Genomic DNA, 12,926 nt, shown 5'->3' with positions numbered 1-12,926 from the left:
AGCCAGGAGCTGGCTTCCAAGAGGGAACAGCACGTCCCTCTCCTCTCACCGGCACAGGCGAGGAGCCGGCCTCTGCATGGCTGCGCGGGACGGGGTGCTGGCAGCCCAGGACTGCTCGGGAGGCGCTCCAGTCGCTGCTGCCCAGCCAGCCGTGAGGAGTGGAGGCACGGAGGCTCCAGGCTGTCTCGGCCCCTCTGGGGACCGCGCAGGGCAGCCCCCAGCCCGGGAATCCTGTACCAGTCCTGTGAACACTCATTGCCAGAGACTTGGCTCAGTTCAGAGATCTGGCCACTCTTGACCTCTGCTTGGCCGTGAGCTCCCAGGCCTGGTGGACATCTGCCGCTGGCGTTTTAGTCCCTTGTCTGAGGCCCTGTCGTTTCTGGAGCCTGGCAGAGACCAAACAGCTCCGTTCAGCAAACCCAGGAACTTCTGGGAGAGAGAGCTAACAGGCCGTTATTTGTTCACCATGGATCAACCGCTTAAGATAACACGACTCCTTAATCTCTGGGCCACAGAGCAAGAAAAGGTGGACCCCACGGGGGCTTTCCGGATCTGCCGCCCAGCTGCTGACCTTGGGAACACGGGGTCTGCAGGCATCGGTGCTGCGGGAGCCTCCAGCGCCTGGTGCACCTTGGAACAGGCGTCTGAACGAAGGAGCCGTTCTCTGGCTGACCTGAGCCCTGGAAGGCGTGTGGGGAGCGACAGGGGACTTGCTGGGGACAAGGCTGCCCGAGGAGGCTGCAGGTCCAAAGCTCACCACAGGCTTGCAATGGGCGAGGGAAAGCTGGCCCTGGCCTCCAGGATTGCTTTACGGCCTATCCGGCAGAGGGGACAGGCTTGGGGAAGTGTCTGGACCCAGAAAATCCATCAGTTTCTTGGGAGTCATGCGCATTTCTGCTTGAGACTCAGGGCCTCCCGATTGGGTCGGGATTTCCCCTCTGACCTCTCGCATGTCCGTCAGCTCCCCTCTCCTTCCGCACTCCAGGTCACTGTGCTAAGCACTTTACGGAGCTGGGCTGAGGGGTGTGGTGACGGCCACCACGTGGCACTGGTTCTGCAGAGCCATGGGGCAGCCTTCCCAGACAATGCCACCCCATCTATTTAGTTATTGTTCCGTTAAAGCAAACACTAAAGGATAGCAAAGAGAGAAATCAGAGGAGTCCACACCCCCGGAAAAGAACACAGCCCAGTACCAGGAGGCCAACGGGACCCTCAGAAGCAACGCAGAGCAGACCGATGCTTCTTGTTGGCTAAGGAGCGGCTGTGGGAGGAGCCTCAGTGGTCGCCTCACAGCGACACTGGGCAGTTTCTGGATCTCCACAGCCGGCCCCACGCGCCAGGCCCGTGGATGTCCTCCGAGCACCTGCAGAGGCCCCGCCTGGCCGTTCTGCTGCCGCCGAGTTCCCCTCCCCACCCAGTGCCAGCTCCTCACGCATCACTCTGCAGTAGCGGACCAGCCTTCTAACCAGCTGAGGAACAGGCCCAGCCTCAACAATTCGGCTTCAGACCCTTGAAACCCCTCACCTGTGCCCCCGCTCGGAAGGCATTGTTAGAGAAACGCCTTTCCTGCCTTTGCCGAGCTGAACTCAGCCCAAGTTCTCAGCTCCAACGGCAAACCTGGCGCCAGAAAGCCAGGTGAGGGAGTCGGTCTCTCTCCGGACTACTCTACCAAGGTTCCGAGGAACCTGCAGGGGTTTCCGTCCCTTCTGGTCGGCCTGAAAGGGAAAAGGAGACTGACGCATCAGCCGTCATTTAGAGTTATGAGCTCCATTTTAATTGACAATTAAGGTCTCGCCCCTCCTGTGTGGCCGTCTGAGTGGCTTCCACGTGCACTTCGAGTAGGCTCCAGGTGGGAGGAGGTGTGCAGCGGCGGCGGGGGGGGGGGGCCTCATTACGTAGAAAAGCATAAACCGGATCTCTCCAGTGGCATCAGTTTGTTCCTGCTTCTAAAAAGTCCCCCCGTGGGTGTAGCCTGGCACCTTCCACTTGCCGCTTCTTGGGTGGGCCTGGAGGAAGCCTGGCAGTCACAGGCGAGGCCTCCACTTCTGGGGTCGCTGCTGCGCACTCCTGGGCCTCCGGAAGGAGAGCAGACTCCCCGGCTGTGGCTGTGCAGACAGGGCGAGGAGCCTGCTCTGCCTTGTACAGGCAGAGGGTGTGGTGAGGGGTCAGGCAGGCCCACGTGGTGCCACCGTGAGCAGCAACGTCCTCTGAGGCCGGGTGAGGGAGACGTGCAGGGCCCAGCCCCAGAGACAAGCAGAGGCGCGGGGCAGCTGGACGGATTCTGGTGTACCCAGGGAGCCTGCTGATTTGGCACCAAAACACTTGACACTGTCAAAACCATCACAATGGCTGACCGCGCCCCGACACACTGCAGCAGGACCCGGCGGGTGACCAGCGTTTGAAGAACACATGACGCGCTCCGTGGCCCAGCCCACAGCACAGTCTCACGAGAGACCCCTCTGGCCAGCTTCTCCTGGGCAGTATCTCCCACAAGACCTTGTCCAAGACACTTACAGAGCGTATTTCTGTGTCCACTCTCTTGCTAGTCTGTTGTACCTGGAAGAAAAAGCAGAGGGAGTGACACCCCACTTGGAACGGTCACCTCCTCTCAGCGTGGGGCGGAGAGCAGGAGTGTGCGGGGGGCGCTGGGTTAAGCAGCCAGGGCTGCGGGCAGGCAGCTGCCTCTGAGTCCTGGTGGTTCTCGGAAGAGACTGGCTATGGAAGATCGCCTAAGGCAGCAGAGCGCCGCCCATGCTCTCCGCTGTCACAGTGTGCGCGCAGGGAGAAGAGGGGGAGACATTCACAGCCCCTCCGGGAAGAGCTCCAGGCAGCCACTCCACAAGCCCACAGCACAGGCGTGGGCGGCTGGGGCGGGGCCGCCTCTGCGCCCTGGCCTCCCTGGACGTCTGCCCGGGGTGGTAGCGGGGAAGACTAGGCGAGTGCGCGCGCGAGACCTGCGCGGCAGGCCTGGCACCAGGGAGCACCGTGCGTCATTACTGCTGTGAGATCTGTGCAGACTCCGGTTAGAGAACAAGGGAAGTCACTTGATGGGGGCCAGCACTGTGGTTCACGGGGTAGAGCTGCCGCCTGCAGTGCCAGCATTCCCCGTGGGCGCTGGTTCGTGTCCTGCTGCTCCACTTCCAGTCCAGCTCCCTGCTGATGGCCTGCTGATGGTGCACGTGTCTGGGCCCCTGCCACCCACACGGGGGACCTGGCTGGAGCTCCTGGTCCTGGCTTCGGGCTGGCTCGGCCCTAGCTGTTGTAGCCATTTGGGAGTGAGCCACGGATGAAGCATCTCTCTCTGGATGTCCCTCTCTCTAATTCTTTCAAATAAATAAATAAATCTTAAAAAAAAAAAAAGAAGAAGAATATGCCCCTTGGGTCACCCACATCCCACACTGGCGTGTCTGGGTTCAAGTCCTGTCTCAGCGTCCCGCCACGTGTACTGTGGGAGGCAGCAAATGATGGCTCAAACGCCCGGGGCCCTGCCACCCACGTGGCTGCTGGCTTTGGCCTGGCCCAGCCCCTGCTGTTGTGAATGAAGGAGCGAGATGTTTCCATCTGCTTCTGTCTCTCTGTAATTCTGCCTTTCAAATAAATATTTTAAAAAGTCCTAATGTTAAATAAGTTAATTAAGTTACATGTTAAATAAGTACAATTTAAAATCTAGTCATTGAAAATTATTTTATCAGGAAACTTCAGTGGAAATCAGATCTATAAAGGTCTCAAACATACAAGTTGGAAAAACGACATTCTCATCTCTTCAGACAGAAGAGGAGTGATGAACTAAAAGCTCACTGAAAATACTCTTAAAATTTACCTATTCATTTGAAAGGCAGAGTTGCAGAGGGAGAGAAGAGGTCTTCCATCCACTGGTTCACTCTCCAAATGGCCACAACGACTGGGGCTGGGCCAGGTGGAAGCCAGGGCTGGGGGTTTCTTCCAGGTCTCCCACGGGGGTGGGATTTGGGCCACCCTCCATTGCTTTCCTAGGCCATTAATGGGGGCTGGATCAGAAAGGAGCTTCGGGACTGAACCAGCGCCCACATGGGAGCTGCAGTCGCAGGCAGTTTTACCGGCTACGCCACACCAGCCCCGGGAGAGAAACATTTTATTCACTGGTTCATTCCCCAAATGTTCGCGAAGCCAGAGCTGGGCCAGCCCACAGCCAGGAGCCCAGCCCTCCACTCAGGTCCCCCACTGTGGTGACGGTGGCCCTTCACTGGAGCCCCCGTCTCCTGCCTCCAGAGTGCACCAGCAGGAAGCTGGACCGGCAGGGCCGATGGGACTCAACCAGCACTGTGCAGCACCCAGCACCCTTCCCCAGCGACACACTGGCAGGGCCCCCAGCCACACTGCCCTTCCTCACTGCCGTCGGCACTCAGATGAACGCCGACCCCCGGCCTGCTCCGCCCACCACAGCTGCCCCATTCCGCAGCACACGTGGCTGTGGCTGTGGCTGTGGCTGTGGCTGTGGCTGTGCCTGGCCGAGGGCGCTGCACTTCTACAGTTCCACGCGTGGCCGTCAGTGTTAAACACAGCAGGCGGTCTCAGGGTCCGTGAAACAGAGCACAACACTCGGCTCGCAGCCGGCCAGCTGGCCACGGCAGTGTCTCCCGCCTGCCCTGCCGCTCGGCCTCACCTGGTGTGTCCGAGCAGCCCCCCGCTGTCTTACGCTAGACTTCAGCATTTACTCCAGGTTTTCTTCTGCGTGCACTCTCGGCTGGCCACTGACCGCCGGCCCTGAGACCAGAGCTCGGCAACGGGCTACCGTGTAGAAGCGGCAGCGGATGCGCTGTGCAGGAGGTGAGGAGCCGGCTGCTCGTCTCCTCCCTTGGAGCCAGAGGATGTGTTAGTGAGAGCCAGGAGCCCACGCCCCGGGAGCCGCAGCGTGGCGCCCGGTGCTGCCCGGGGCAGCGGCAGCACAAAGGCAACCCGAGAGGACGCGTACTTCTCTCTGTCGGCCTTGTAGGTGTGGGCTATCTCCGGCACCAGTGGGTCATCGGGATTGGGGTCGCAGAGCAAGGAGCAGATGGACAAGAGAACTGGGGAGAGAAGAAAGGGTCCGTCAGCTGCAGGTGCGCCTGGGTCTGGGAGGCCCCGGGCCGGCTGCGCGGGTGACGGGTGGCTGCCGGGGCTTCAGCAGCCCCACTGGACGACTCTGCGGGGCACCCAGGGCCCGTGACAGAAGGCACTTTGCCCACACGGAGGGCAGCTGTCACGTCCCAGTGTCCCAGCACACTGCTCCGGGGGGCTCCCCCCTCGTGCCGCCGGTCCTCACCCCCCTTCCCAATGGCGCCCTCCTGGTCCCAGCCCAATGCTCCCACTCTTGTCTGCCCCACACCACACCCCCTGGCATCTGGTCCCAGCCACGCTGCGCCTGAGAAGGAAACAGGGGGTCAGAGCAAGGGGAAGCTGCCTTGGAACGCCTGGGCGGCCCCTCCCCGGCACCCTGCTCCCAGGCTGCACCGGCAGCAGCTGCTCAGCGGGCTTGGGGACTGCTTCACAAGGGTGAGCCCTGTGGACACCGCCCGCCCCCGCAGGGACCTGCTGTGTCCCGCAGTCCCACGGCTGCCGCCTCAACCGCCTTCCGACGCCGCCCTCGTCGGCTGCCCGAGGCTGCAGCGCTGCACGCCCCCTCCACCTGCCGCTTGTTTCTTGGGGCGACTTCTTCCGCGGGACGGACGGTGCTGTCTGCATTCGGGGCTCGCCCCACTCAGCCCTGGCTGCTCTGGTTTCTCTGCTGACGTGGAGGCCCTGGGCCAGGCCTTGGACCTCTTCCCTCAGACTGGATTTCTCAGAGAGGTGAACCGAAGGCCAGGTGACATCTGGCTTTCTTATTTTTAGACAGGAAGTCCAAGTAGAATCAATTCTGCCTACACCAGGCCACACTGGGAGCCCCTCATGGCACCGACTGCTAGAACTGCTGGGTGGGCCCGGCGTGTGGGCACGGGGGTGGCTGGCACTGAGTGGTCAGGGAAAGCCACTGCTCTGAGCCTGCTCGTCTGCCCAGCCAGCACACACACACACACACACACACGCCAGCTGTGAGCCACTCTACCTTTGGACACGGTCAGCGCCGGGGACCACTGTGACCGCAGGATGTCGAGGCAGATGCTGCCATTGCTGTTGATGTTGGGGTGATAGATTTTGGTTGTGAAAGCAACCTGCAAAGATAAGGGACCCCAGTCAGAGCGCCACAGCGACAGCCGGACGATGCAGCGGCACGGAAGCAGGTGCCTGCCCCCCCCCCGCCCCCGCACCCTGACGGGACTTGGCAGGGGTGACCACAGAAGTCCCCTGCACCCTGCTCACACCGACACTGGGTCTCCGGAGGCGCAGCACTCCTGGGAGTACAGGGAGGGTGCGGAAAGGGCCACACACAACTCTAGTCAGGGCTACGGCAGGGGACAGAGGCACCACAGGGCAAGAGACAAAACCCACTCGCCGCCCCTTGCCAACGGCGTGGCTTACTCTGGTCAGCCTGGTGAGACTGCAAATTTCAGTCTAGGCAGAGGTTGTGCTGCTGTCCGACATGTTGCCCGCAAAGGAGCCCAGCCTTCCTGTTCCTATCTCTGTCGAAGACCCCCTTGTCGCCTCAGCCTTCAAACGCCCTTGCACGTTTCAGATAGTGAGGATGCACAGCAGCCAAAGACACAGTGCCCCCTGGTGGTCCCGCAGGGGCTGGGCTGCGGCGCAGGCCCACAGCTCCGCGAGGGGCACGTGCTCACAGACTACAGCCTCCAGAGGCACCGCGGCCAGGGCAGGGGACACTGATCCCAAGGGCAGAGAAGCAGCACTCACAGGTGCCTGGGCGGTGTCCATGGTGCCCGAGAGACGCAGAGACAGCCGGGCTGCAGAGGCAGGGCCCACTGTCCACTGCACGATCTCCCCGTCCGACCCCTGCTCACCCCCTCCCACTCCTGTCTGACCCCTCTCACCTCCTCCCCCTCCCATCTGACCCCACATCCCTCCGTCTGACCCCTGCTCACCCCCCATCCCCCTCCTGACCCCGCATCCCCATCTGACCCCCTCCTCCTCCCATCTGACCCCTGCCAGACCCCACATACCCCTGACCCCTGTTTACCCCACATCTTCCTTCTGTCTGACCCCTGCCAGACCCCACCTACCCCTGACCCCTGCTCACCCCACATCTTCCTTCTGTCTGACCCCTGCCTGACCCCACCTACCCCTGACCCCTGCTCACCCCACATCCTCCTTCTGTCTGACCCCTGCCTGACCCCACCTGCCCCTGACCCCTGCTCACCCCACATCCTCCTTCTGTCTGACCCCTGCCTGACCCCACATACCCCTGACCCCTGCTCACCCCACATCCTCCTTCTGTCTGACCCCTGCCTGACCCCACCTACCCCTGACCCCTGCTCACCCCCATCCCCCTCCTGCCTGACCCCTGCTCACCCCCATCCCCCTCCTGTCTGACCCCTGCTCACCCCCATCCCCCTCCCATCTGACCCCTGCCAGACCCCACATACCCCTGACCCCTGCTCACCCCCCATTCCCCTCCTGCCTAACCTCTGCTCACCCCCCATCCCCCTCCTGTCTGGCCCCTGCTCACCCCCCATCCCCCTCCTGCCAGACCCCTGCTCACCCCACATCCCCCTCCTGTCTGGCCCCTGCTCACCCCCCATCCCCCTCCTGCCTGACCCCTGCTCACCCCCCATCCCCCTCCTGCCTGACCCCTGCTCACCCCCATCCCCCTCCTGTCTGACCCCTGCTCACCCCACATCCCCCTCCTGACTCCTGCTCACCCCCATCCCCCTCCTGTCTGACCCCTGCTCACCCCCATCCCCCTCCTGTCTGACCCCTGCTCACCCCATCCCCCTCCTGTCTGACCCCTGCTCACCCCATCCCCCTCCTGTGTGACTCCTGCTCATCCCCATCCCCCTCCTGTGTGACCCCTGCTCATCCCCATCCCCCTCCTGTCTGACTCCTGCTCACTCCCATCCCCCTCCTGTCTGACCCCTGCTCACCCCATCCCCCTCCTGTCTGACCCCTGCTCACCCCACATCCCCCTCCTGTCTGACTCCTGCTCACTCCCATCCCCCTCCTGTCTGACCCCTGCTCACCCCATCCCCCTCCTGTCTGACCCCTGCTCACCCCCATCCCCCTCCTGTCTGACCCCTGCTCACCCCCATCCCCCTCCTGACTCCTGCTCACCCCCATCCCCCTCCTGTCTGACCCCTGCTCACCCCCATCCCCCTCCTGTCTGACCCCTGCTCACCCCCATCCCCCTCCTGTGTGACCCCTGCTCACCCCACATCCCCCTCCTGACTCCTGCTCACCCCCCATCCCCCTCCTGTGTGACCCCTGCTCACCCCCATCCCCCTCCTGTCTGACCCCTGCTCATCCCCCATCCCCCTCCTGTCTGACTCCTGCTCACTCCCATCCCCCTCCTGTGTGACTCCTGCTCATCCCCATCCCCCTCCTGTCTGACCCCTGCTCACCCCATCCCCCTCCTGTCTGACCCCTGCTCACCCCATCCCCCTCCTGTCTGACTCCTGCTCACCCCCATCCCCCTCCTGTGTGACTCCTGCTCATCCCCATCCCCCTCCTGTGTGACCCCTGCTCATCCCCATCCCCCTCCTGTCTGACTCCTGCTCACTCCCATCCCCCTCCTGTCTGACCCCTGCTCACCCCATCCCCCTCCTGTCTGACCCCTGCTCACCCCCATCCCCCTCCTGTGTGACTCCTGCTCATCCCCATCCCCCTCCTGTCTGACCCCTGCTCATCCCCCATCCCCCTCCTGTCTGACTCCTGCTCACTCCCATCCCCCTCCTGTCTGACCCCTGCTCACCCCCATCCCCCTCCTGTGTGACCCCTGCTCACCCCCATCCCCCTCCTGTCTGACTCCTGCTCACTCCCATCCCCCTCCTGTCTGACCCCTGCTCACCCCCATCCCCCTCCTGTGTGACCCCTGCTCACCCCCATCCCCCTCCTGTGTGACCCCTGCTCACCCCACATCCCCCTCCTGACTCCTGCTCACCCCCCATCCCCCTCCTGTGTGACCCCTGCTCACCCCCATCCCCCTCCTGTCTGACCCCTGCTCATCCCCCATCCCCCTCCTGTCTGACTCCTGCTCACTCCCATCCCCCTCCTGTGTGACTCCTGCTCATCCCCATCCCCCTCCTGTCTGACCCCTGCTCACCCCATCCCCCTCCTGTCTGACCCCTGCTCACCCCATCCCCCTCCTGTCTGACTCCTGCTCACCCCCATCCCCCTCCTGTGTGACTCCTGCTCATCCCCATCCCCCTCCTGTGTGACCCCTGCTCATCCCCATCCCCCTCCTGTCTGACTCCTGCTCACTCCCATCCCCCTCCTGTCTGACCCCTGCTCACCCCATCCCCCTCCTGTCTGACCCCTGCTCACCCCACATCCCCCTCCTGTCTGACTCCTGCTCACTCCCATCCCCCTCCTGTCTGACTCCTGCTCACTCCCATCCCCCTCCTGTGTGACTCCTGCTCATCCCCATCCCCCTCCTGTGTGACTCCTGCTCATCCCCATCCCCCTCCTGTCTGACCCCTGCTCACCCCATCCCCCTCCTGTCTGACCCCTGCTCACCCCATCCCCCTCCTGTCTGACCCCTGCTCACCCCATCCCCCTCCTGTCTGACCCCTGCTCATCCCCCATCCCCCTCCTGTCTGACCCCTGCTCACCCCCCCATCCCCCTCCTGCCTGACCCCTACTCACCCCCCATCCCCCTCCTGTCTGACCCCTGCTCACCCCAGCTCCCCCTCCTGTGTGACCTCTGACCCCTGCCTGACCCCTGCTCACCGTGCATGCTCCTACTGACTGCTTGAAGCTGCAGCTGCACTTTCTCAGACAACCTCCTTGCCCCCCGACTCCGTGCTGTATGGGGCTGTGAGCCCTGGCTGGGCTGCTGCGGGGTTTGTGGGTCATCCCCACGCTGTCAGGGCAGCTCTGCCTGTCCCCGAGCGGGACCAGAGTCCACTCCGCAGCGGGCAACACTGCCCCACGTGGGAGGACGGGCGCCTGCCGTGCCGTCACGCACAATTTCCGAGTGCCCGGCCAGTTCTTTAGGCTGCACACGCGTGTGATTTTCGGAGAGCGTCTTCTTCAGACCGCAGGCAGAGGGGCCGTGCGCGCCTGCCCTGCACGCGCCCACGCCCATGGGGTCCCTGGGCCGGGCCTGCTTCCAGAAGGCCTCCGACACAAGAATCTGCCTCACTGTGTCCACAAGGACGACCACCGTGGCAGGGAAACGCCTGCCACACACAAGTCCAGCTTGTCTCGTGCCCCTGTGCAAGGACAGTGTCAGAGACAGAAGCGCTGCTTTCTCTGGTGGAATCTCACCTCGCAGGTCGCGTTTCTCCTCGTCAAAATAACCCCGCCCCCTAGCAGCAGCTGCCTGGGCCATCAGGGGTCCTGAGATGCCCAAGAGGACCAGGCGCGTGTCCGCTGAGCCCGAGGAAGCTGGAGGGAGCTGAGCTGGAGAGCCCACAGGGGAGGGCAGGGCCAGAGGCTGCGGGGGCTGCGGGAGCAGCAGACAGAGCGCCTGGCTCTACCTGGCCACACGGCCACTCCCCTGCCAGGGCTCAGGGACCCTGGGCACATTCGACATGATTCAGAGCACCAGGGCCAGACGCCGGCCACACAACAGAGGCTCGAGGTCAGACTGACCGGGGCCTTCGAGACCAGCTGAGAAAGGGCTGCACGGCGGCCTCCCGCCCCAGGCTGCACCGCCCTGACCATGCGCAGACCCGAGAAAACGTCACAGAAACCCCAAGTGAGGGCCTGACGCCGTGACAGAGCCACACCCCTCAACACCACCAGGGCAACCGAGGCCCCAGCGCGGACGGCGGCAGTGACCGCCGGTCACCAGGAGCCGGGCGCCGCGGCCCTCGGAGGACGCCGGCTGCAAGGCTCTCGGCTCGGGGCAGGGCAGTGACGCGGGCGCTGGCAACGGCGGAGGCGGGCGAGGGGTTCACGGAAGCCCCTTGTACTATTTCTGCAACTTGTTTCTAAGCTAAAATCAGTCCACAACACAGCTCTAAAGGCGGCGTGCCGGGGGTCCACCCTCAGCGACGGGCCCGTCACCTCAGGAAACGATGCGTCCTTTCCGAGCCTTAGTTCCCGCATTTTGGAGATGAGACCGAAGGCGTGCACTGGCGGACACAGGGAAGACCCGGAGGAGCCTGTGGGGCTGCCAGCTGGGCCCTGCTGGGTCTACAGCAGACGGCCCTCCGTGTGCCCACCGCTAGGTCTCTAGCTCACAAATAAGCCTGCACCACCGCTGAACCAGAAACAGGGAAGAGCAGTAAAGGGGCCGTGAACCTGGGTTCCACCTCCCAGCAGCCGGGGCCTCCTCTTCCCGCCCCACACTCCACCCTCCTCTGGAGTCACAGGTCGGCCCCTCAGCTGACACCCACTCCAGGGCTGCAGCAGTCTGGCCCCTCCCACCCCAGACCACTTGCACACAAAGGCTGCTGGGCTCCGGCCTGTGCTGCTCCTAGGCACGACATCCCTGTTTGCTCCACAGGGCTCTGAGCCTCAGTGCACGGGGCAGCTGGTCCAGCAGGCACAGTCCAGGGGGCTGGTCTCTGCAGCTCCCCCATGCCACGGGGTGTGCGCATGAGCGGCACCTTAATAAACAGAACCCATCTGCAGAGTCCCGGGCCAGGCGTCTCCACCTTGGCCCTTGACTCCTGGGCTGGAACGTTCTCTGCTGTGGGAGGGGGCTGTCCCGGAGCAGCACCCCTGGCTCTTACCCACTAGACACTAGCAGCAAGCCCCGCCCTCCACAGCAAGTCTGGTGAGCCGAAGTATCCCAGCATTTGTCCACACGCGCGTTCCGGGCAAATCGTCTTAGCTGACAGCCTGGTCTTGGGCTGGAAGGCACTGCAGGGGGAGCCGGTGCCTGGAGGCACGACCAGGTGTCACAGCAGCTGCGGCAGCCGCAGGAGCGCGACTTCCCAGGAGCCCTTCCCCACCCTGACCCCTCTCGCTCTGCGAGTCCAGGTCTGGCATCCCAGGAGCCCTTCCCCACCCTGACCCCTCTCGCTCTGCGAGTCCAGGTCTGGCATCCCAGGAGCCCTTCCCCACCCTGACCCCTCTTGTTCTGCGAGTCCAGGTCTGGCGTCCCGGGAGCCCTTCCCCACCCTGACCCCTCTCGCTCTGCGAGTCCAGGTCTGGCGTCCCGGGAGCCGCGGCTCTCAGCTCTCTTCACTGGGTGCTGCGCTGCTCACCTTCGGGGGCTTGAAAGGGTAGTCCGTAGGGAAGTGGATGGTCAGGAAGAAAAGCCCTCCTTGGTAGGGACTGTCCGTCTGCAAGGAGACACAGGGAGATCAGTGGCCACGCCACGCACAAGGACGAGGCGCAAACTGGAGCTCAACGTACCGGGCCCATGATGGTGGCCTGCCAGTGGAACACTGCAAGACAAAAGAGAGACGGCACGTGAGGCCCAGCTGGCAAGTGGGCTCTACCGCCAGGCCCGCCCTCACTTCCGACGCCAGGCAGGAGTGGGGTTCCCTGAACCACCCGTGGGACCAGTCACTCACTCGACCTCCCCGAGCTGACAGCGGCTGCGCTCACCCCGGGCTCACTACAGGGAACGACGCAGAGGAGCATGGGGGGGCCAGCTGCACAGCCTGCGTCACCTTCGGCCCGTGAGGCCAAACTGCTGACACCGACAAGCAGGGCCACTCGCGCTGACCGCCGAGTGCAGGCCCTCCATGGACCAGGCCATCGCCACAGGCCACACGCTGGCCCGTCTACCCTAAGTCTCCCCGCTGGTGGGGGCCGAGGTCCCAGGCAGCCAGACGCTGCTGTCAGGAGAAGCCTCTCGGAGCCACGCCCAGAGTCTGAGGACGCTCGGCCCCTCTGCAGGGCACCGAAGCCTCAGCCACTCTGCACGCGGCTCGACAACCCCTTCCCTCCCCTGGCTTCAC

At 63.7% G+C, this 12,926-nt stretch overlaps 1 protein-coding gene across 10 annotated transcripts in view; it reads right to left on the bottom strand.

Moving 5' to 3' along the window:
• Positions 1–1,751: 1,751 nt before the first annotated feature.
• UBE2D4 (ubiquitin conjugating enzyme E2 D4) overlaps positions 1,752–12,926 on the bottom strand; it is a 29,200-nt gene continuing 18,025 nt past the window's right edge. For 7 of the 10 annotated variants that reach the window (XM_051853033.2, XM_070059872.1, XM_070059873.1 and 4 more), the window contains 5 exons: positions 12,376–12,407; positions 12,225–12,302; positions 6,062–6,167; positions 4,952–5,045; positions 1,752–2,556 (listed from right to left, as the gene is read on the bottom strand). In XM_051853033.2, the coding sequence (XP_051708993.1) occupies positions 2,511–2,556; positions 4,952–5,045; positions 6,062–6,167; positions 12,225–12,302; positions 12,376–12,384 (333 nt within the window). In that variant the 5' untranslated portion in view covers positions 12,385–12,407 and the 3' untranslated portion in view covers positions 1,752–2,510. Of the gene's footprint in view, positions 2,557–4,642; positions 5,046–6,061; positions 6,168–12,224; positions 12,303–12,375; positions 12,408–12,926 lie in introns of all 10 variants that reach the window. The other 3 variants (XR_011383233.1, XR_011383232.1, XR_011383234.1) reach the window with 1 other exon arrangement.

The sequence above is a fragment of the Oryctolagus cuniculus genome, chromosome 16, assembly GCF_964237555.1.
Source record: "Oryctolagus cuniculus chromosome 16, mOryCun1.1, whole genome shotgun sequence".
Taxonomy (NCBI): domain Eukaryota; kingdom Metazoa; phylum Chordata; class Mammalia; order Lagomorpha; family Leporidae; genus Oryctolagus; species Oryctolagus cuniculus.
The sequence above is the reverse complement of the archived record's forward strand: the minus strand, read 5'-3'. Positions and strand labels throughout refer to the sequence as shown.